This window comes from Jaculus jaculus, chromosome 4 (assembly GCF_020740685.1).
Source record: "Jaculus jaculus isolate mJacJac1 chromosome 4, mJacJac1.mat.Y.cur, whole genome shotgun sequence".
NCBI lineage: Eukaryota > Metazoa > Chordata > Mammalia > Rodentia > Dipodidae > Jaculus > Jaculus jaculus.
The window spans coordinates 6,263,124-6,287,889 of record NC_059105.1 but is presented as its reverse complement, the minus strand read 5'-3'; the positions used below and the strand labels follow the sequence as shown (position 1 = coordinate 6,287,889).

Sequence of the window (24,766 nt, the reverse complement as noted above, 5' to 3'; positions counted from 1 at the left end):
CAAAAAAAAAAAAAATTGTTTTTGTGTTCCTTTCACATGCTAAATTTTGCTGTTTAAAAAGTATGTTTCTCTCCAGATTTTATATACATCTCTGTGTGTGTGTGTGTGTGTGTGTGTGTGTGTGTGTGTGTGTGTGTGTGTAGTCAATCACATAATTGAGGTTTAAAATATAGGGTCAAGGGCTGGGAGATGGCTCAGTGGATAAAGTACTTGCCATGCAACTCTGAGTACTTGAGTTCTGATCCCCAGAACCCACATTAAAACAACAATAATAACAAAATCGCTAGAAGTCATGGTGGCCTTCAGTAGTCCCAGTGTGCCTACAGCCAGAAGGGAGGCAGATACAAGAAAATGGCCAGGAAGCTTGGGAACGAAGTGGTGAACACCTAAAGACCCTGGCTCAAGCAAGACGAGGGTTGGACTGAAAGTTGTATTTTGACCTCCATGTGCATGTAGGCACATGTGTGCGCACATGCACACAAAATACATTCTTTTAAGAATGTAAAAATGCTAATTAGCTACTATCTTATAAAGACACTTGTGTTTTAAACTTTTTATCTTAACCACTTATCATTTCCTAGTTTATGGTTGTGTGTGTTTATGTGTGTGTGCATGTGTGTGTGTGTGTGTGTGTGTGTGTGTGTAAGTGTAATCTCTCTTGGTCCCTAAAAAAGTCAAATGACCTTGTATTTCTCAGATTTCTTAAGATCGCATGGCTGGTGGGTTGCAGAGCTCTCATCAAGGGTCATGTTCCTAATTGTCCTGTCTTGTACTACATATGTTGATGGTCTTGTCTACAGTTGGCACATTTCTTTTTCCAGAGCCTGTCTGCTTACCTAGTTCCCACACAGCTTCTTCATGTTCTGAAACTGGTGAAGTGTATTGTATTATCCATCATCTTGGGCCTCTGTGTGCTGTGAATGTGCCAATAGTTTGGGCTGGCAGCAGTGTGGCCCATGTAGCCTTTGTCCTTGATCATAGAGCAGCCTAACAGCCTTTCCTGCTGAACACAGCACGGTTTCTTTCATTTAATAAAGTGGAATGTTGCTTTCTAGGTGAAAATAATTAAATGCTTTTAAAGATGTATTTGATTATCAGGAAGCTGATCTGTGTAAATTAATTATAATTGTAATGATGTCATAGCTCTGTCTTTTATTATTAGCCAGGTAATTGACCAGAAGTTTAGAAGCTTATTGTAACTGACAGTTAGTAGTGTGACCTTGTGGGCTTTGTGGAGGGGACATGCATCGTGAATGTAAATGCACCAATTCACTGAGATGTACGTGTTGGCAGAGCGTCTGATCTTCGGTTCTTATTTTTATTCTTCCAGTACTTTCTTGTTGAAATTGGTGATCCAGATTATATCCTTGAACTGAGTACCATACTTATTTCTCCTACTAAAAGCCTTTGTCCTTGAATAACTATAATCAGACATGAAACCCTGGCACATTTAGGACATGCAGTCCAGTAAACAGATATCAAGATGAAGTAAATTTAGTTTATAATGTCTGTATGAAGGAAGGTAAAATAACTTCCCTCCCGGTGGAGAAGTCATAAAGGACAAGAGAACACATTTAATAGATGGAGAGTTCATTCTTTCTTATTTGGATCTTGCCAAGAATGCTAAGAGATGGAGTGTGTTGGATATTTGAGTGATGGGAACCTCTGCCTTTGGTGAGTTTGGTGATGTTGCAGTCCGGTTCGCACTGCTGGTAGAAATCACCCAACCAAGAGCAGCTTCTGGGAAAAAGAGATTTATTTTAGCTTACAGGCTCGAGGGGAAGCTCCACGATGGCAGGGGAAAACGATGGCATGAGCAGAGGGTGGACATCACCTCCTCGCCAACATAAGGTGGACAACAGCAACAGGAGGGTGTGCCAAACACTGGCATGGGGAAACTGGCTATAAAGCCCATAAGCCCACCCCCAACAATACACTCCCTCCAGGAGGCATTAATTCCCAAATCTCCATCAGCTGGGAACCTAGCATTCAGAACACCTAAGTTTATGGGGGACACCTGAATCAAACCACCACAGGTGAGTTTAAAAAGTCAAAATGTAAGAGACATGAAGAAATAGCTACCAACCAGCTGTCCCCAGATCCTTCTTTCCTCGTGCTGACAGTCCCATCCACCCTGCTAGAGTGTGCCATTCCCAGTCCTCAAAATCACTATGTTGAGCACAGTTACTCCAGGAAAACTAGAGTTTGGAAACGGGGTATCAGGAACATGGGAGACAGGAAGCCGATTTCATGGTAGTATAGTTTTTAACATGTTCAACTATTAACAAATATGCAAGCACTTGACCTTAAAAAGTCCTGGACTTTGCTTCTGGAAGTGGTTGTCAGAAAGACTGCAGCTTATGACTTATTGGTAAGTGATGGGAAGATCTAAAATTGGCCAGAAAGCTGTAACTGTGGAAGTCATGCTGTCTGTGAACTGTGTAGCTGGTGGATGTTCAACAAGTGGACAGGTATTCACTTGATGAATTTCTGTGCCATTTGCTTCAGCTGGGTATAGTTTTCTGCATGAATCGTACATGAAATTCATATTCATATTGTTCCCTTATATATCAGTTAAGTTTGAACAAATTTGCCAGGAACATTTCAAAAGATGTATTTTAGCAGAAGTGGTTAGGCTAAGCCTTCCTTCCTAGACATGCCTGTACCTCATGTCTCTATGTTAAGAGCATATGTGTGCTATTTTCTCCTTTTAAAAATGCCTGTCCTCCTTTTGTCTACTTTGTATTTTTTTCAAAAATACTTTATTTGTTTATTTGAGAGGACAGAGGAAGAGAAAGAATGGGCTTGCCAGGGTCCCCAACCACCGCAAGTGAACTCCAGACGCATGCTTACGTGGGTCCTGGGGAATCGATCTGGGGTCCTTAGGCTTCATAGGCAAACTCTTTAACCACTAAGCCATTTCCCCAGCTCTACTTTGTATTCTTTTCATTTTTTAATTTTATATTTATTTATTCATCTTTTTATTTGAGAGTGAAAGAGAGAGAGAGAGAGAAAGAAAATGGGCACGCCCCAGGGCCTCCAGCCACTGCAAACCAACTCCAGATGCATGCACCCCCTTGTGCATCTGGCTTATGAAGGTACTAGGGAATCAAACCTTGAACCAGGATCCTTAGGCTTCACAGGGAAGCACTTAACCACTAAGCCATCTCTCCAGCCGCCACCCCCCCCCCCCACTTTGTATTCTTTTAAGCCTGGTTCAGGTGAGGAAACTTACCCAAGTTGATATGATGTATTGTTTTGATTGTATTGATGTGTCTTTGTGTGTTACGTGCCCATTTCTGAAAAGCATCTCCTTTAGAGGACAAAAGCTTGTGGTCAAGGAAAGCAACAGTGATCAGTGACTAAGGAGCTCGACCAGCAAAGCGCATGTGTAGGTGAGGGCCTGGTGGTGAAGGCATGCCAAGTAGGGAACATTGCTTCAGAGAAGGCTCTATTTTATAGACAAGAAAAGTAATTGCATTATTGTGCTTTTTTGTTGTTGTTACCTGATTTTCTGAAACCATTTTTTTTCCTTTTTCGAGGTAGGGTCTCACTCTAGCCCAGGCTGACCTGGAATTCACTATGGAGTCTCAGGGTGGCCTCGAACTCTTGGCGATCCTCCTACCTCTGCCTCCCTAGTGCTGGGATTAAAGTTTTTTCTTTTTTATTTAAGGTTTAAAGAGACTTTATGAGATTCAGAGAAGGAAAGAAAAGAAAGTGCGGAGAGATCCTGCCATGGGGAGAGTAGGAAGGGGAGTCGTGAGCCCACGTGGGAGTAAGGAGGAGGGTTTGGGATGCAGAAAGCTTACCAGGACCTGCAGGCCCAGGAGCCAGCCAAGAATGACCCTTGTCTCCTGGCATGCATCTTGAAACAGAGTTTTGCTAGATAGTCCTGTATGACCTGTCACTATGTAGCCCAGTCTAACCTTGAACGTAAAGCAATCCTCCTTCCTTATCCTCCTAAATGTTGGGATTATGGGCGTGTACCACCACACTCATCTTAATTTTAAAAACTGATTATGTTTAAAAACTAATTATTTTATGTAGCTGTAACTGTAATTACCAGAAGAAGCTGTGTGCTTGAATATTACTCTGTGCAGGTCTTTTTACATATATAGCCACATATTTATTTGTACCAATCAATTACAATGGGTATAGTAATTTTTTTTTTTTTGGTTTTTTGAGATAGGGTTTCACTCTAGCTCAGGCTGATAGGAATTCATTATGTAGTCTCGGGGTGGCCTTGAACTCATAGCAATCCTCCTATCTCTGTCTCCCTAGTGCTGGGATTAAAGGCGTGTGCTACCATGCCAAGCTAAAATTTTATGTAAAGAGATTTCCTATATTTCACTTTTTTTTTGAGGCAGGATCCCACTGTAGCCCATGTTACCTGGAAATCTCTCTGTAACCCAGGTTGGTCTCTAATTCATGGCAGTCCTCCTGCTTCAGTCTCCTGAATGCAGAGGTTAAAGGCGCACACCACCATACCTGGAAATTTCCTATTTGAAATGATGTTTAGAATGCACATATTTTTGGTATGGTCAGTGGAAATCGTCACTACCCTTTTTTGGGGAAATGACTCTTACTTATATTGAGATGATACTCATGTTTTGGTGAGTAAAATATACTTGTTATTAGAACACAGTGGGCTGGCTTGCAGTCTGAGCTCTGACATGTGAAGAGCTTGGAAGTCACACCCCATTTTCATGCAGAAAGCTAAGCAAACTGAACATCACCTAATTGCTTTAGATCAGTGGGATGATTGAGGTCACCAGTCAGGTCCCTTCTCCACCCTGGAAAGGAAGGCTGGTAATACAGAATCACAGTTAATATCAATTTTTTTTTTTTAGTTTATTTATTTGAGAGCAACAGACACAGAGAGAAAGACAGAGGGAGAGAGAGAGAGAGAGAGAATGGGCAAGCCAGGGCTTCCAGCCTCTGCAAACGAACTCCAGACGCGTGCACCCCCTTGTGCATCTGGCTAACGTGGGACCTGGGGAACTGAGCCTTGAACCGGGGTCCTTAGGCTTCACAGGCAAGCGCTTAACCGCTAAGCCATCTCTTCAGCCCCGAGCCATCTCTCCAGCCCCTAATATCAATTTATATCTGACAATAAAATCAGTTAAGGGAAACAGCTACTAGGATCATTTAAATGCTGAATTTGAGGATATCTGGAGTATTGAGTGTAGACTAACTTGTGATTAAAAAAAAATTTCAGCTTCAAATTAGGTCAGTTTCATTTTAAAAGACACTGTGACTCAGATTATTTTGGTTAAAATCATTGCTCATCTATAAAATTGAAGTAACAATACCGTTTCATAAATGTTAGGGAACTCACTAAGACTATCATACATGTGAGGTTTGAGGGCAACACTGCCAATGTGCATCTGTGTAACTTTGACCTGTGGTTTCACTTAACTCTTGGACTTGTATTTTAGGATAAGGAAATATCAGTTACAAAGTGTTTGTGTCTGTGGTAAGTCATTGAAAACAGCAGCTGTTAGGCTTGGCTGTTCTGAGCTTTGTGTGCTTGTGATGACCTGCTGTTCCAGCTCAGCATAAAGGAATAGACCACTCGGGGGGGGGGGGGGGGGCTGTTGGTTGTGACGATCCAGGGCCACGTGGTGGGAGCTAAACTGAGAGGAGCAGAACCAGGACCGCTGGCACAAGCTGAAGAGCAAGTGCCACCTACCTGGGCAGGAGTCCTTGCTTGTTTTAAATTTATGTTGCTTGAGGACTTCTTTATATTGTTCACAAACAGCAGAGCTTTTCACCTTGATGGAAGTCTCCCTTTCCTTGGAAACACTTTTGAATCTGAATTTCCCTTTCTCTGTGTAATTTTAGTTAAACTGGTGCAAGCACTCTGCTACTATTGGTGGTTCAAAGCAGTTCCTAGATCTGTACGTCCCCTCTTAGTCCTCCTACCACTACTGATGCTAGAATATCTTTCCTTTGATTATGTACCCTTGACTCCCAGTCCTCCATCTAGGAGCAAAGCTTGCTTCTTTTTGTGGTATTGGTGGTTTTCAGTTTGTGTGTTTTAGCTTTTTTTAAAAATTAATTGATTTCTTTATTGAGAGAAAGAGAGAGAGAAATATGGGCACACCAGGGCTTCTTGCTGCTGCAGACAAACTCCAGATACATGTGTCACATGGTACATCTGGCTTTACATGGGTACCAGTGAATTGAATCCAGGCTGGTAGGCTTTGCAAGCAAGCCCCTTTAACCACTGGGCCATCTCCCCATCCCTTGTTTTATCCTTTATTTCTTTTTTTAAAAACATTTTAAAATTTTTTATTTATTTATTTATTTATTTATTTGAAAGTGACAGGCAGAGAGAGAAAGAAGTATATATATATATATATATATAGAGAGAGAGAGAGAGAGAGAGAGAGAGAGAGAGAGAGAGAGAGAGAATGAATATGGGTGCGCCAGGGCCTCTAGCCACTGCAAACGAACTCCAGATACATGCGCCCCCCCTTGTGCATCTGGCTAACATGGGTCTTGGGGAATCGAGCCTCGAACCGGGGTCCTTAGGCTTTGCAGGCCAGCGCTTAACTGCTAAGCCATCTCTCCATCCCATCTTTTATTTCTTGATGTCATTTTATTCTCCTCCTTAGTGGCAAGACCAGCACTGTAGCTGACGTCTTCTGTTTAGACTTTCTCCTCTGCCACAGTCTTGCTTAGGTGAGACTGACCTGATATTTCCATAGACATGGAACCAGTCTCATGGTCTTTTGGGTTCTGTTGAATTCAGAGGACAGAACTCACTGATACTCAAGCCTTAGCAGTTTCTTTTCTTTTTTTTTTTTTTTTAACAATTTTTTTAAAGCATTTTTATTTATTTATTTGAGAGCGACAGACACAGAGCGAAAGACAGATAGAGGGAGAGAGAGAGAATGGGCGCGCCAGGGCTTCCAGCCTCTGCAAACGAACTCCAGACACGTGCGCCCCCTTGTGCATCTGGCTAACGTGGGACCTGGGGAACCGAGCCTCGAACCGGGGTCCTTAGGCTTCACAGGCAAGCGCTTAACCGCTAAGCCATCTCTCCAGCCCAGCAGTTTCTTTTAGTGATTCTATGAGTTAAAATATTTTTGGTTCCTTTTAGCATGGTGATGCAGTTAGCTTCACATTGCTGGTAGAAAATTCTGGACCAAGAACAGTTGTGGGAGGAAAGTCGTTTACAGACTTGAGGGGAAGCTCCATGATGGTAGGGGAAAACAATGGCCGACATCAGGTGGACAACAACAGCAGGAGAATATGCCAAACACTGGCAAGGGGAAATTGGCTATAATACCCATAAGCCCACCCCTAACAATATATCACTTCCAGGAGGCTCCAATTCCCAAATTGTCACCAGCTGGGAACCTAGCATTCAGAACACATACATTAATGGGGACACCTGAATCAAACCCATATTCTCCTTTTGGCCCCCATAAACTGATAATCATCTATGATATGAAAAATACATTGCATTTAGTTCATCTTTAAATGTCCCCATAATTTTGGTTAATCATCCCAGTGATGTTCAAACATCCCCATAGTCCAAGGTCTTAACTGTGCCATGATTTTAAAAAAAGGCATAAAATAAGCATTCACAGTGCAAAAGATGGCGTTGGGCATAACAAAGAAATATTCAACTAATAGAAGCTTTAAAAACAAATAGGACAAACATCAAACTCTGTAGCTCCAAGTCTGACAGTGACAACTCTAGCCAGATTGAAGTCTCCAAGTTAAATAATTCTAACCAGTGATGAGTGCCAATTCTGCCCCTCCAGCTAAGCTACTCACAGTCTAGGAAAACTTCATCTGGTGCTGCCAGCTGTACTTGGAAGCCATGCCATATTCCTGGTATCTCCATTGGCTTCCCTCTACAATGCACAATCTATCCTCATGGCTCCATCAGGCCTCCACAAAGGTAATCCAACAAGCCTGCTTCACATAGTCTATGGCCATTTCCAGAAAACAAAACCATATGGCAAAATCAATGACTCTGCTTTCCTGCATTTGTTATACTACATAGTATGAGGTGGGCTACCAATTTTTTAATCCAGGAGGTAACAAAGCCGACTTTGAAGAACAAGACACTCCTTTAGCATTCAGTCCCCTTAAAAAGAGTCTGGAGCTGGGCGTGATGGTGCACACCTTTAATCCCAGCACTAGGGAGGAAGAGGGAGGAAGGTGGCCATGAATTTGAGGCTACCCTGAGGCTACATAGTGAATTCCAGGTCAGCCTGAGCTAGAGTGAAACCCTACCTCGAAAAACAAAATGAACAACCAAACAAAAAATCTGCATTCTTGGGCTGGAGAGATGGCTTAGCGGTTAAGCGCTTGCCTGTGAAGCCTAAGGACCCCGGTTCGAGGCTCGGTTCCCCAGGTCCCACGTTAGCCAGATGCACAAGGGGGCGCACGCGTCTGGAGTTCGTTTGCAGTGGCTGGAAGCCCTGGCGCGCCCATTCTCTCTCACTCCCTCTATCTGTCTTTCTCTCTGTGTCTGTCGCTCTCAAATAAATAAATAAATAATGACCAAAAAAAATTTAAAAAAAAAATCTGCATTCTTTCTCTTGTTCCAATACCCTTCTGCTGGCCCAATCTCAATGGTTGTAATGCCTCAAACAGTTGTATCTAAGTGGGCAGCAGTTTGGCCCAAAAGTTTCATTTTTTTTCTGTGCCATATCCCTCTGCTCACCCCAATCTATTTTTACACAATGTAACCCTGCACAGTTCTCAGGACACAGGCAGACAGAATGCAGCAAGCCTCTCATGCAAACTGCTTCTAGCCCAGTCCAAGCACAGCTCTTTCTCATCCTCATAAGCCAAACCTCACAGTCCATGGTTCTTAGCTGCAGTCAGGTCATTTGACTCTGACCAAAATGATCCATCAAGCTATACTTACAGCACTGCAAGGAGTCTTTTAGATCAAAGTTTCAAATCCTTCCACTTTCCCCCTGTAAATCATTCTAAAAGGCCAAAGCCTTACAATCAGGTTTCTAGCAGCAACAGCCCTACTCTCTGGTACCAGTTTTACTGTTGTAGTTTGTTTTGTGTTGCTGGCAGAAACACATGACCAGAGCAGCTTGTGGGAGGAAAGGGTTTATTTTGGTTTATGGACTAGAGAGGAAGCACCATGATGGCAGGAGAAAATGATGGCATGAGGCATAAAAAGCCATAAACAACACCTCCTGGCCAACATCAGGTGGATAACTGCAGCAGGAGAATGTGTCACAAACTGACAAGGAGAAGCTGGCTATAACACGCATAATCCAGACTGTAACAATACACTGCTTCTAGTAGGTTCCAATACCCAAATGGCCACCAGCTGGGGAGTTAGCATTCAGAACACATAAGTTTATGGGAGACACCTGAATCAAACCAGCACATATTTTGTGTGTTTCAATCTTTATTTTATTCTCAATACATATGTCTATGAAGGAAAGATAGCTGATTTTTTTTTTTGTCTATTGAGTTAGGTTAAAAAATCACTTGCTGTATAGTAGAGCATTGAACTATTTTCTGTCTTGCCTTTAGATCACAGTCTATCATTTCAAAAGTTGTTTTAAGACAAGTTTTTTACTTACTTATTTGCAAGCAAGCAGTGAGAGTTAGAGACAAGAGAGGCAGAGAAAATGGGCATGCTAGGCCCTCCAGCCACTGCAAACAAACTGCAGATATATATGCCACTTTGTGCTACTGGCTTTACATGAGTACTGTGGACTCAAATCCAGGTCTTTAGGCTTTACGGGCAAGTGCCTTAAATACTGAACCATCTCTCCAGTCCTTGAAAGATTTTTATTTACCACTTACAGCTATTGGAGGTTTTTGATTGATGTGGTACAAGTACAGAATAGGGACTTCTGCTTTCTTGAGTGATGTGTGCTTGGGTGGGTGGACCCTTTCACAGGCATCACACTATTGGGCAAGGACAAGCTTTAGGAGGCCATGGCCTCTAAGCCGCGTCGTCTCTTGGAAAGAGCTCTGTTTGAGACCTCATGGGCCAGTTTATAGTCATCGTCATCTTGCTTTCTTATCTACAGAGGAAAAATGGGATTTCTGTCTCCCATAGCCTCACATCAGGACTTCTAGAAGGGTTACTTATTGGGTACTTAACTTTGGAATAGGAAAGTTCAGATGTTGTGGGATAGGTCCTTTTGCAGTCAGATTCACATTGCTGGTAGAAATTACCCTACCAAGAGCAGCTTGTGGGGAAAAGGTTTATTTTGTCTTACAGACTTGAGGGGAAGCTCTTTGATGGCTGGGAAAATGATGGCATGAGCAGAGGGTGAACATCATCTCCTGGCCAACATAAGGTGTGCCATAGCAGCAGGAGAGTGTGCCAAATACTGGCAAGGGAACACTGGCTATAATACCCACAAACCTGTCCTCAACAATACTCTCCCTATAGGAGGTGTTAATTACCAAATCTCCCATCAGCTGGGAACCTAACTAGCGTTTAGAACACCTAGGTTTATGGGGACACCTGAGTCAAACCACCACATTCCGCCTCTGGCCCCCATAAACTCATAACCATACATAATGTAAAATGCAGTGCATTCATCTAACTTTAAAATCCCCACAAGTTTTTATCAATTCCAATGATATTCATACATCCTCATAGTCCAAGATCTTTTAACTGAGCCATAATATCAAAAGAAAAAACATCAAAAACTCAAAACCCATAATGGCACAGAATAAACATTTGCACTGCAAAAGATGGCATTAGGCATAGCAAAGAAATATTCAAACAAGATTTAAAACAACCAGGGCAGGCATCAGACTCTGTACCTTCAAGTCTAACAACTCTAGCCAGTGACAAATCTCCAAGTCCAATAATTCTAACCAGCAGCAAGTAAGTGTCTGGAGTTCCAATTCTGCCCCTCCAGCTAGGCTACTCACAGTCCTGGAAAACTTCATTGGGGCTCGCAGGTCTCTTTGGCAGCCATTTCGTGGTCCCGGATCTCCACTGGGTCTCCACTGCAATCCACGGTTCATCCTCATGGTTCCATCAGGTCTCCATGCAGGCATTCAGCAAACCTGCTTCACATTGCCCATGGCCATTTCCAAAACACAAGACCGTGTTGCAAACTCAATGACCCTCTTTCCAGCATTTCTTATGCTCCACAATACCAGGTAGGGTGCCCTGTTTGTTAAGCCAGGGGAGAATAAAGCAGATTTTGAAGAACAGGACACTTCTTGAGCACTCAGGCCCTTCCAAAAGAGTCTACATTCTTTTGTTGCCCCAGTACAGGTCAGCTAGCCCAATCTGAAAGGTTGTAATCTCTCAAACAATTGGAATGTGCAGCAATTCACCCAAAGAGTTTTCTTTCTGTGCCATATCCCTCTGCTCACACCAGTTATTTCTATGCAAAGCAACCCTGCACAACTTCTCAGGACAAGGCATAAGTTGGTGAGATGGCCCTTGGAATTGTCCACGTAAGTAGATGGCCTTGCTTAGTAAGCACCTTGGACAGCGAAAGGTGAGGCCTGACATTTATTTTGGCATCCTCAAGGTCTCCAGGGCAGAAGCTCACCTTTCCTGGGCTCTTCTGTAGAGCATGCTTCAGGGTGGGTAGCAGGAAATTATGACTTGCATAGTAAGCGTGAGATAGACCAGCTACTAGATAATATTCTAATATCTTCATATGGTTGTGAGAACTAAGTAAAATGAAGCAAATTTATACTTAACTGTTTTGAAACTGCATGGATGTTAGTTGTTAGTAAAAGGTGCATAGTTACTATAATCACTCAATCTCTAGATATTTCAGCTTGAAGTAGATGATGATGTGAATAAAAATATGGTATCATCTGGTGCTGAAGTAGTTCTCATGTTCCTGGCATTGTTCTAAGCATTGTTGCATGTTGGTATCAATTCTAGAGGGCAGATCTTTATTGTTGAGGACCTGCTGTATAACTGACAAATTTAGGTATAGATTAAAAAAAAAATCTTAAATCATACAGCTTCTAAGCATTTACTCCAGACTTTCAGCTCAGCTCTTTCATTTGTAGCATCTGTTCTTTTAACCAGGACGCTATTCAGACTTTTGACAATCAAGCTCATAAAGACATTGGATGGATTGTAGGAGAGGAGGCGTCATGAAATGAGACAGATTTAGTCAGGCATTGAATAAGTAGATTGTGAAGAAAGTGCAAGGTTTTGTGGATTGGGTCACCATATAACATACTATTATTAATAATTGCTTTCTTGTCTGGAGCTTTTCCCGGTGCTATTTCTTATGTCCATTTAATTGTCTCAAGTCTTCACTCCCCAGAATTAGTGTATTCTACCTATGCATTACTTCCCCATGGTTCCTGTTAAGGCAGTCTGTTATGAAAATTAGACATTGTCCCGCTGAGGGATGGGAAAGTTTTTATTTTGGATGACTGCAGGAAGGGAGAAACTGTGTTTTCTCACTGAAAGTCAGAAGCAGCCGCTGGAGCTGGGTAAGGTAGCACACTCAGGACAGGTAGAAGTTCAAGGCCACCCTGGAACTACATAGTGAATTCCAGGCTAGCCTGAGCTAGAGTGAGGCCCTACCTCAAAAACAAAAACAAACAAACAAACAAAATCAAAACAAACACCACCCCCCCCAAAAAAGAAGTAGCCTGTTGCCATTGTCAGATAGACTAATGGGTGAGCCAAAATGGGTGAGACAGTCCTCGTGTGTGAGGGCAGAGAGGGGCAAGGATATTTAAATATTTAAAAATATTTTTACTTGTTAGAGAAAGGAGAGAGATAGAGAACAGAGAGAGGCAGAAAAAGAGAGTGAGTATGGGTACGCCAGGGCCTCCTGCCACTGCATACAAACCCCAGATACATGTGCCTTATTGAGGGATGAAGCCCAGGCTATCAGGCTTTGCAAGCAAGCTCCATTAAGTGCTAATCCATCTCATCACCCCGAGACAGTTTCTGTTTTGTTCTTTTTTTGTTGCTTTTTGAGGTAGGGTATCACTCTGGTCCAGGCTGACCTGGAATTAACTCTGTCATCTCAGGGTGGCCTTGAACTCATGGCAATCGTCCTACCTCTGCCTCCCGAGTGCTGGGATTAAAGGCGTGCACCACCACTCCTAGCTTCTGAGACAGTTTCTTATTGTGGTTGTAATGCTGAAGCATATGGGTTTGGAGAACCATTGTATTAAAGACCTCAGCAGCCTTTAAAGGAAAAAAATGCTCTAAGTTTCCAATTTCTCTGTAGTAGAATGTAAGTTGTAGTTATTTCTATGAATAGACACTAGAATGTAATTACTGGGAGTGTCATAATATTCATAGACTGGATTCCCATTACCTTCTTTATATAATTTGATTCCAGCTTTCATATTTTATTCATGAAGTCAGTTTTCATTCATTTGATTATCTTCATTTCTTTATATTTCTTTAATGGGAAGTAAGAAAACAGAACCCTACTCTGATGTCCTTTTTTATTTTTATTAGTTTTCTATACAGCAAATACAGGCAGTTTGGTACCATTATTAGGCTCATCCATGACCTGCCCCCTCCCCATTGGCCACTCCTTGTTGATGTAAATGGGTTATGCATTGTGGAGTTAGCCCACAGTTGTTGGTATGATAAATGTCTCTGCATATCATGACCCAACATGTGGCTCTGACATTCTTTCCGCCCCCTCTTCCGCAAAATTTCCCTGAGCCATGTTGGGTTCACTTTTGGTCTGCTTCAGTGATGAGGTGTTGGGGGCCTCTGGGGCTCTGGCTCTCTGATTTGGTAGGAGTTGATTTTTCTCTGTGTTGATTTCCTTCCCCGTTGTGCTGGTATCCGGTTCATAAGGAAAAAATATGGAATGCTTCACCAATTTGCATGTCATCCTTGCGCAGGGGCCATGCTAATCTTCTCTGTATCGTTCCAATTTTAGTACATGTGCTGCCAAAGCGAGCACTCTGATTCCTTTTGATTTTATCATTAGTATAGCTCACGGAGCCACTTAACATATTTAGATGGCCAGAAAAAAATTTGTGAAGTTTTGTACAACTTGTCATCAAATGACTATGCTGTCTGATGAAGACTGCAGTCTGTACCCTAGGACTCCCTGTTTACTAATCAACTTAGGTAGATGAAGCATTCTGGTAAACTAACATGGTGTAATGATGTGGAGCCATACCATCTGCTATTATACTTAGTATTTAAATATTAAATTTAAAGGCATGGTTTACATGTTATTTATGAAACTGTTTTACATATGGTAGATGTTTTTGAAATGCATTTACAGATTTGAAAGGGAAACCACTTTGCAAGCATTCAGTTAACAAATTTGTATTTTACACTAAAGGCAAGTATGTTTTGTGCTATACCTTTTTTAATTTTCAGAAATAACTTGGATATCTACATTTCATTTGGGGTCTTCTGGGGCCTAAGAAATGCAACATCTTTTTAGAAAAGTAAAACTATACTAACAGGTCTTATTAGAGGAAAAGGAAATGATAAAAGATCTTTATCATTGTGTGGCTCCACAAAAAGAAGTAGAGGAAATGGTTGGTAAGTTTGAACTTGAAAAACCACGAGTGATCAGTTTCTGAGCCCCATGAGTGAGAGAGATGCTCCCCTTTAGTTTATTCTTTCCCAGAGAAAGCAGACCCCATGTGCTAAGCAGAAGAGGGGAAGAATGCATGTAGTGTTTTGTATGTATGCTTATGTATATTTAACTGGTTTCCCATTGCATTTTTCCACTGCTTGCAGTAATAAGACATACCAGCTCTCTGTTTTTTCCAAGTGATTATTCAGTATCTGGTGTGCTGGCCTGAGCCACACTGGAGCTACAATTTCTGCACCTTATCTGGTTGGCTTCTTTGTGATTTTAGCTTTTTGAAGTTTCTTTTCACCTGAGCTGAAGTCGTTTCTTGAGGGTCAGGGGTTGGGGATGGTCCATGTACTCTTATCTGCGTACCTGTGAACATGCTTGTTTATATTGTATTTTAAGCAATTAAATTTGAGTGTTTGGGGCTAGAGAAATAAATGGCTTAGCAATTAGGGCACTTGCTTGCAAAGCCAAAGGACCTAGGTTCAATTCCTGAGGACCCACGTAAGCCAGATACACAAGGTGGCACATGTGTCTGGAGTTTGTTTGTAGCAGTTCAAAGCCCTGGCATGTCTATTCTCTCTCTCAAATAAATTTTAAAAAACTTGAGTGTTTTGTCAGTATTAGCTATTGGGGAAACAGACAACAATACTACTTCATACTTACTAGGGGAGCTAAAATGAGAAGGATAGCAAAAAGCAACTATTTTTGAGGATATGATGAAATGGGAACCTTTATGCGCTGCAAAAGGATGTAATGATACCGTAATTTGAAAAGTAATTTGTCAAGTTTTCAAAAAGTTAATACAGAGTTACCAAATAACCCAATAATTCCACTCCTAGGTGTCCACGAGATCTGAGTGTCAGTGTTCATACAGAGACTTGTGCACTCATGATCCTAAGAGCATTGCTCATTGTGGTGGAAACAGCTGATCACTGAGAACGAAAATATGGTGTATCTACACAACAAAGTATTACTTGACCATAAAAGGAAAACAAGTATTGACCCTTGCTCTATTACATTGTGTTAAGGAAAGGAAGCTGACACAAAGCCGTGTATTATTAATCACACACACATATATGTGTGTGTGTGTGTGTGTTTGTGTGTGTGTATATATACATACATACATACATACATATATATATATATGTGTGTGTATATATATGTGTGTGTATGTATGTATATATACATACATGTGTGTGTGTGTGTGTGTGTGTGTGTGTGTGTATGTCTGTCTGTCCAGAATAAGCAGATTCTTAGAGATACAATCAGGTAGATCGTTGTCAGAGGCTGGAGGATAAGAGGATATGTGACTGTTCATGGATATGGCATTTTTTAAAAATTTTTTTTTTTTTAGATAGGTTCTCACTCTGGCCCAGGCTGACCTGGAATTCACTATGTAGTCTCAGGCTGGCCTCATACTCACAGTGATCCTCCTGTCTCTGTCTTTAGAGTGCTGGGATTAAAGACATGCACCACTGTGTTCAGCAGAGGAGAGCGTGGGCACACCAAGGTCTCCAGCCACTGCAGACAAGCTCCATAAGCATGTGCCACCGTGTACATCGGGTACTACCTGGGTATTGGGGAACTGAATGTGTGTTAGATTTTGACAGCAAGCACCTTAACTGCTGAGCCATCTTTCCAGCCCAGGGTCTCTTTGAGGTCATGAAAATTCTGGATCTAATATTGGTGATGATTATAGAACCTGTGAATATGGTAAAAACCACAGAATTGTGTATTTCAAGAGTGTGTATATTATGTGGATTGTATCTATTTTTTTTTCCTTTCTTTTTTTTTTTTATTCCCAAGGTAGGGTTTCACTGTAGCCCAGGCTAACCTGGAATGCACTATGTCATGTCAGGGCCTTGAATTTACGGTAGTCCTCCTACCTATGCTTCTTGAATGCTGGGATTCAAGGTGTGTGCCACCACACCTAGTGGATTGTATCTATTTTTGAAACTCAAAGGATAACCTTTATAAAGCCAGTACAGTGTATTGTACATGGGGGACAATAGGCCTTTGATAATGCTTGTTAGTGATTACATTCTTCCCTATTACTTTTTTTTTTTAAAAAATTCATTTATTTGAGAGAGAAGAGTGAGAGAAAGAGGCAGAATGGGTGTGCCAGGGCCTCTGGCCATTGCAAATGAACTCCAGATGCATGTGCTACCTTGTGCATCTGGCTTACATAAGTACTAGGGAATTGAACCTGGGCCTTAGGCTTCGCAGGCAAGTGCCTTATCTGCTAAGCCATCTCTCCAGTCCTCCCTATGATTTTGTGTGCATTCTGAAATACATAAAGCTGTTTAATGAAATTTATCAAAACTATTAAAATGAAATGGTTTAACATTAATCTTTCTCAGATATGTAAGAGTAAACCTTTGCTTGCTCACTATTTAAGAAGATTTCAGTGAATAGCTTTAGGATTTGTTGCACTTACAGTAATAGTGAAGCATGTCTTTAGAGTAGCATTTGATTAATCCCATTAAGACTCTTAGAGTGTCTGTGTTTGTGAAGTTAATTTGGTTAGTATAAGACACCAAATTGGGAATCAAATTTACAGCTGGTGTTCTTGCAATTTAATGGTCACAATTCTTATTGAACATTTAAATCTGAAAATTGACATATATACTGCCTTGGATAAATGATAATGATGAAATATTTTCTGCTTTGCAAGGGGAATAGAAAAATCATTGTAATTAGTTTCTTTTCCTTTTTACTCCTTGCTTCCCCCCTCGAGACACATTGCTTTCCCAAGTTATGAATTCAGTTTCTTTGTTTGTTCTAGATGCTCAGTTTTTCTTATTACATACCTGTTTAATTTTTAATTTCTCATTAAAAGTAAATAGGGCTAATTTTCCTATCACTGCTTCAAGAAATCTTCCATTTCTCTCTGCCACAGTCTTGATATAGTGATATCTGGTGTATATTACTACATAATTAAAATGCTATTGTGTTTGTCAAGTCGTTCTGGCAAAGCAATTCTTTAGTACATTTTAAAGGAATCATGGGTTTGTTTCTATAAAGTTGGCATAAATGCTATAGTGTGGAACAAAATCATGCTGACTAGAATAATGCATGTAGTGCTGCAGGAGAAGTGAGTACGTGTGCAGGACGTACCCTCCCGGGTGACCACTGAGGTGTTCAGACCTTCTCAGTTAGTCCCAGTCTCGAGCCATCTGGGAAAGACTTCATGAGCATGGGCCAGGTGCCAATCACTATGCATTCACTCTGGAAACTGTGGTGATTACACTGGATAAGGTGATTCCTGGCCTCTGCCATGTGCTGTACTTGTGAAGCTCTTGTGATATGGGAGCACAGTGATTGGAACACACTGGTGAAGTGCGAACAGAGGTGTGTGAGGCACTGGGGTTAGCACAAGCTTAGTTATGATGAGAGGTTTGTACTTTAGTCTCACCATAATGGTAAGCTATTGAAGGCTTAGTGTTAAGAAACTCACCTTCAGCTTTACACAAGAGTGCATGAGGCATTGGAGGAAAATGATGAGCTGGTGTAACAAAGGAAGTGGAGAATCCAGGAAGATTTTTGTAATCAAGCAAGTTAAGCTAGTAGCTTAGACCAGAGTGGTGGCCCTAGAGGAAGGAATAGGTCAATAGAAATAATTGGTAAGATTTGGATCAGCTGAACAGTGTTTCTCAAATGTATTTGACTGTCTTCCACATCACCTTATTATTATTATTTTTTACCCCACTAGGGATAAGGGTCTGGTATGTCATGGTGGACTCTTGCATTCTCCCACATCACCTTGCATTTATCCCACTAGGATGTGTTTGAACTATATGTGCCGTGTAGTGTAGGGAGCAGAATCTGAAGTGATTGTTGTTGATCCAGTCTGTTTGTTTTCCCTCACCATGGTTGGCTAACTTGATGACTTATCAGGAAAGAAATTGTTCTGTAGATTTGTTATAAAATAGGACTGATTTATCTGTACTACTTAGAACCCAATGCTTATGTCTCCCCACTCAGATGCTCTACTGGCTTTGGTGAAAGTAAAGCCCAAACAATAGTATGCTTTTCTCACTTTGGCCATGGCTCTGTAAACATTTGTATTATATGTGTATCCAGTGAGGATTCATGCTTTGTTCTTGTGATGTCCATAAGCCAGTACTTTTCATTTTCTTCAATGAGGAAATGAACACTAGGTGCTGGGCATGTGCACGTTCTGAGCTCTGTTGTGACTGCAGCTCCTGTCACAGGGACGGGCATGTATTTGGCATGTGACAAGTATTTATTAAATGTGGGATGAAAGAAGAACCAGCTAGGGCTGGAGATGACTCGGTGGCTATTTGCTGTGCAAGCATGAGGACCTGAGTTTGATGCCCAGAACTCAGGTAAAAAATCAGATTGTGGGGCTGGGGAGGTAGCTCAGTGGGTAAGAGCACTTGCAGCAAGCATGAGGGCCTGATACCGCTTGAGTTTGATTTCCCCAGGGTCCACATTAGCTCAGCGTGGCCATGCATGTCCGTAGAGACTGGAGCATTGCTAGAGTGCGTGAAAACCCACAGCTGTGCATTCAGAGACTCCATCCTGAGGAAATAAGTGGGTAAGCAGTAGGCAGAGGAGAGCATATGACGTTCTCTAGCCTCTGTAAACTTGCACAGGGTGCGTGCATCTGTACTCATACTTGCATATACCACACACACATACCACACATACATACACACACCATACCACACACACCCCATACCACACACACACACACACACACACACACACACACGCGCCGTGGCCATGTACACCTGTGACCCCAGTGCTGAAGGACAGAGACAGGAAGATTGCTGGGCTCATTAGTCAGCCATTGTAACAAACAAATAACAAGTTCCAGGGTCAATGAGAGACTCTGTCTCCAGGAACTAAGGTGGAAAAACAATAGAAGAGGACACCTGAGGTTGTCCTCTGCTCTGCACTCTTGCGTGCACACATACACACCATATACTACACATAAACACTAAGAAATAAAGGGATGGGGGAATCATTACTCTGTGGGAAAGAATAATTTACTTTTCAGAAACCAAAGCACTGGGCAGATTGTAGTCTTCCTGTATGGTTATGACCCGAAATCCAAGAAAACAAAACTGCATAATTCCTCCAAAAGGTGTTGAAGTCACTGGGTGGGTGCTTGCTTAGCTCACCATTCTGAGTCAGCACGTTAGCTCATCTGAGCTACATGTCTGCACTGAGCTAGATAGCTTTGCTTCTGGAGATCAGGTGGCCAACATGTCTGCACTGAGCTAGATAGCTTTGCTTCTGGAGGTCAGGTGGCCAGCCACATCAGGGCGACTGTGACTGGATCATGTGTCTTCCTCCCGTTATCTAGTACGGTAGCCAAGCCTTGCTCCCATGGTCATCTGATGGGGTTTTGAGAGACAGAAGCCTACAGTGCATCTGAGCTCTAGGTCTAGGGTTCATGTAGCATCACCCCTGTCACGGTAATTCCAGTTTCTCTGCATGGAGAAGAGAACCATGACCCTGGGACTCCTCCGTGCCGCTCTCTGCCCTCACACACGAGGACTGGGACTCCTCCTTGCCCCTCTCTGCCCTCACACACGAGGACTGGGACTCCTCCTTGCCCCTCTCTGCCCTCACACACGAGGACTGGGACTCCTCCTTGCCCCTCTCTGCCCTCACACACGAGGACTGGGACTCCTCCTTGCCGCTCTCGCCCTCACACACGAGGACCGCAGTCCTGTCACCGTCCTGGGCAGAACTGTGCGCCTGTGTTCTGGGCTCCTCCCTGTGGTGGTCATTGGTTCACTTCTTGTTGGTAAGTGAGACTTCTAAAAACAAGGACTGTTTTAATATAAGTTTTGGCACAGTGAGCAATTTAAAAACTAGTGAAAATTTAGGAAGCTAATATCCGGCAATATGAACCACTTTTAATCATAAATCCTGTTTATTGGCATTTTGAATGTTTCTGATAAAAATTATGGCAAGAATAGAGTCTTAGGCAGAATTTTGAATAAAACTATTTGATATTTACATACTATCTTTGTATGCTTTTCATCATGCTATAGTTTTAAGAATTTTGATTTGCATATGTGGGGTGTGTATATGTGTAAGCATGCTCATATGCATGTGAGAACACAGGGGTGAGTATGTATGGAGGTCAGAAATTGACATCAAGTGTCTCTCTATTGATCTCTGTGGTGGTTTGATTCAGATGTCCCCCATAAACTTAGGTGTTCTGAATGCTAGGTTCCTAGCTGATGGACATTTGGGAATTAACACCTCCTGGAGGAGGATGGGCTTATGGGTATAGCCAGTGTACCCTTGCCAGTGTTTGGCACACTCTCCTATTGCTAGTCCACCTTATGTTGGTCAGGAGATGATGTCCACCCTCTGCTCATGCCACTGTTTTCCCTGCCATCATGGAGCTTCCCCTCGAGCCTGCAAGCCAAAATAAACGGCTTTCCCCACAAGCTGCTCTTGATCGGGTGATTTCTGTCAGCAATGTGAACCTGACTGCAACAATCTCCATCTTATGTTTTGAGACAGAGTTCCCTCAACCCAGAACTCACTGATTAGGCTAGGCAAGCTATCCGTCAAGCTCTAGGGATCCTTGTATCTAGGATCCCTTGGTGCTGGTTTTTATGTGAGTTCAGAAATCTGAGCGTGTGTCCTCCATCTTCTGTGGCAGGCACTTTCCCAACTGAGCTGCTTCCCCAGCTGTCATGAGTACTCTGTGACAAAGACCAGCACACTTGTGTCTGTCCAGTCAGAAATTATTGGAGAACAATAAATTCACAAGGTATGGTGGTTTTGATGGCAGCACTTTGCCAGAAAATTTTGATTTTCTTGACAGTCCTGACCAAATCAAACAGAGGTTCTTTTATTCCAGTCTCAGTTACTAAATATTAATCATCAGATCATGGAATAAGTGTGTGCATGTGTGCACGTACATTGTGTGCAACAGAGCAATTACATAGGGTTAAAGAGACAAAGAATTTCTAAGAAGACTGAGAGGCCACAGCATTAACACTGCTAGAAATGGATGTCCCTGCATTGATAGACAAAGAGAAGCTTGAGGAGCTGCTGCTCCTGCCAGACAGTCAGGCTCCAGGCTCTGGGCTGAGCTGTGGCATGAGAAGTGTATGGAGGTGCATGGTCTACCTGGGTCCTGGTGAAGGATAGAACGAATGAAAGGACGGCCATCAGGTGGACAGGCAGACAGGCAGACAGGCAGCTGACAACTGAGTAGGCTTTGTCCACAGGGGTTGAGCTGAGATGACGCTCCTAACAGGTGGGGTGTTTGTTGGTGCACACGCGGGGTGGTCAGATGACAGGTTGATGGGGGCAGCACCATACTAGTGGCAGTTGTCCACTTTTTTATTGGGTCCAGGTGAAGAAGTTAGACTCTTCTTAGTCTGATGTATCCATAAGTTATTGGGCCTGGTTTTCTTGATAGGATTAATACAACCACATGCCCATACAGTCTCCATTCATATGATAAATTTATAGAGGGGTATCCTTTCTACTCTGGCATAAGTCATTTATCAGTTTGTGCTGCATGACTGGTGCTGGACAGATGGTACCATTCACCTGTCCACCCAGGTACAGATCACCTGTTAACTTAGGTATAGTGTTATCGTCTGTCTTTAAGATGGAGACGGTGCTGTGTGTAAAATATGGATTCTCAGGACAAGGCACACTTAGAACACTCCTGTTAGCTTAGAGCAGCACACAGCCTGACAATCCACTGTTAACTTGGAGCAAGGCACATCCTACACATTCAGTTAACTTAATGCAGGGCACAGTCTGAACACCGCTTTGACTTAGGACAGGAAACAATCTGACAACCTTTAGAGCAGGACACAGCCTGGTCTCAACACTAGTCCAAAGACTTTTTTTTTTAATAAGGAAAATTAGTTGTAAGTTCATGATGTGATGACATATTGGTCAGAGAAAGCCGTCCTTTAGCTGGTTCACTGGCATCTTTCTGGGATAAGATTTCAATTTTAGAATGTAAAATGAAGCAAGAGTACCAGCTAGCATCCTGAGTGTTAATCTGGAAGACACTAAAATACCTATTTCTCTTGGAATGAGAAGTCAAATATGTCAGCGTGAGGTCATCTTTAAGTGAGTGTCTCATCAGTGTACTAATTCCTGATTGATGGACTTTTGCCTTTATATTTTTTAGGTGCAGCTGTCCATATACTTCCTTGGATTCCTAAAGCGCAGCCACATTTCCCATCCCTGGGCTGTTGTTCTGATATCTAGCCATGCATCGCAGGTCAAGAGGGATCAATGCCGGGCTCCTGCTGCTCCTTTCCCAGATCTTCCACGTTGGGATCAACAACATACCACCCGTCACTCTAGCAACTCTGGCTGTCAATGTCTGGTTCTTTCTGTATCCCTTGAAGTCCCTGTACAGTGCCTGCCTCAGTGTGGAGAAGTGCTTCCATCAAAAAGACTGGCAGCGTCTGCTGCTCTCTCCTCTTCACCATGCTGACGATTGGCATCTGTACTTTAACATGGTGTCCATGCTCTGGAAAGGAATACATCTGGAGAGAAGACTGGGAAGTCGATGGTTTGCCTACATCATCGCCACCTTCTCCTTACTCACTGGGGTGGTCTATCTGCTCTTGGAGTTGGCAGTTGCTGAACTGATGGATGAGCCTGACTTCAGAAGGAATTGTGCTGTAGGTTTCTCAGGTAAGTCAGTCAGGATTCTGAGCAGTATAAATGAAGGCCGTGAGGGAGGTGCGACTGAGTACTTCCCTGGTTGGGAAGGGGATTGAATCCTTCGTGGTTGAGGGCAGACTTACGTGATCACAGGAAGTACGCCATTTTCCTGTTGTACCTTCTTCTGTGGCAGGCGGACGAGGGCTGGTAGTGGGTGGTTTTGCAGGATAGCAAGCATGCCTGGCTTTCTCTTGGTAGGGCCACAGAGGAACTCAGGTATATTTGTGATAGGGAATTCACAAAAAAAAAGAGCAGTATGTCTGTGGAGTGGGCTCACTGTACATTGTTACCAACCTATCTGAGTGTGATGAGGTATATAATGTACTTCTGAACAGCAGGTTCCATGAGGCAAGTGGATTTCTTACATAGACAGCAAAGGACAGTAGAAGTCAAGGCTCAGAAGGCGTCCCAGGGCATGTGAAGTCTTGGCTGTGTGTGCCCTACTTGAGATGAGGAGGGCTCAAAGCCCTTGCCTCCCAGTATACCTGATGGTCATTCATCAGCATTAAGCAGATCCACTGGGCGGTGGCTTCTGGTATTGTAGATAAGATGCAGCTGTCTTGTAGTAAGGTAACAAGTGTAAGTTCACACAGCTAGCAAGTAGTAGAGCTGGACTTGGAATCCACTTATGCTTTCATTTGGCGCACTGTCTCTCACCTTTCCTCCTCCAAAAGTTATAATTTTACATATATTTCATGGGCCTGAAATTGCCATCGAGGCTGAAATTGGGTGTTCTAAATATTAGAATGTGACTGTGGGAGAGCACTAATTCTGAAACAAGGAAATGTAATCCTTTCTTCTACTTCCTGGCCATACTTCCCACTTCCTCCAAAATGCTTCCTAATGCATGTCATTGCGGAAGAAAGAAACTTCTCCCATGCCTTTAGTGTCTCCACAAAGTGTACAAGAGAACACGTGACTGGTGTGTGTTTGTTGAGTTATAGGAATTTAACATCAAATTAGCTGTTTTAAAGAGCACACAGTTCAGGGGCATTTGATACTATTGGTAATTAGTGTCTTACTACTATTTTTAGGTCATATATTTGGTAGCACACTGAAAGATCATTTGAATTTCCATGTTAAGAAACATCAACTTGAACAATTTTTTTAAACACATATTGGGTTGTGAGGAATAGAGCATGTTTCTAAGCAAAAAGTGGGATGTAATTAATCATTTTCATATGTATTTAGTTTTCTTTGTACATGTTGATCAGATTGTTGATGTATGTGCATGTGTCCTCTGTCCTCTTTTAGGTGTTTTGTTTGCCTTGAAAGTTCTGAACAACCATTATTGCCCTGGAGGCTTTGTCAGCGTCCTGGGCTTCCCTGTCCCCAACAGATTTGCGTGTTGGGCAGAACTTGTGGCGATTCATTTCTTCACCCCAGGGTAAGTGTTTTCTCTTTCGTAAAAACCAAGAACTTGATGTTCTTCATGGAGAAGCACTCATAGTAACAATGGAGTACAAAGTGGTTTTTTTTTTTTTTTTTTTTGTCCTGGGCTGATAGGTGGGGCAAGCCTGCAATCCAGGACTCATTTGGGC

At 42.5% G+C, this 24,766-nt stretch overlaps 1 protein-coding gene and 1 non-coding gene across 3 annotated transcripts in view; one reads left to right on the top strand and one right to left on the bottom strand.

Annotated features, from left to right (window-relative positions):
* The window catches only part of Rhbdd1 (rhomboid domain containing 1), a 137,544-nt gene that overhangs the window by 7,140 nt on the left and 105,638 nt on the right, over positions 1-24,766 (top strand). Inside the window, exons 1-3 of one of the 2 annotated variants that reach the window (XM_004662871.2) lie at positions 21,181-21,291; positions 22,681-23,195; positions 24,480-24,612. In XM_004662871.2, the coding sequence (XP_004662928.2) occupies positions 22,763-23,195; positions 24,480-24,612 (566 nt within the window). In that variant the 5' untranslated portion in view covers positions 21,181-21,291; positions 22,681-22,762. Of the gene's footprint in view, positions 1-21,180; positions 21,292-22,680; positions 23,196-24,479; positions 24,613-24,766 lie in introns of those variants that run through there. The other variant, XM_045148125.1, reaches the window with a different exon arrangement.
* On the bottom strand, positions 13,780-13,886 carry LOC123460354. The gene has a single exon (XR_006636919.1). It is a non-coding gene; the product is annotated as a U6 spliceosomal RNA (small nuclear RNA).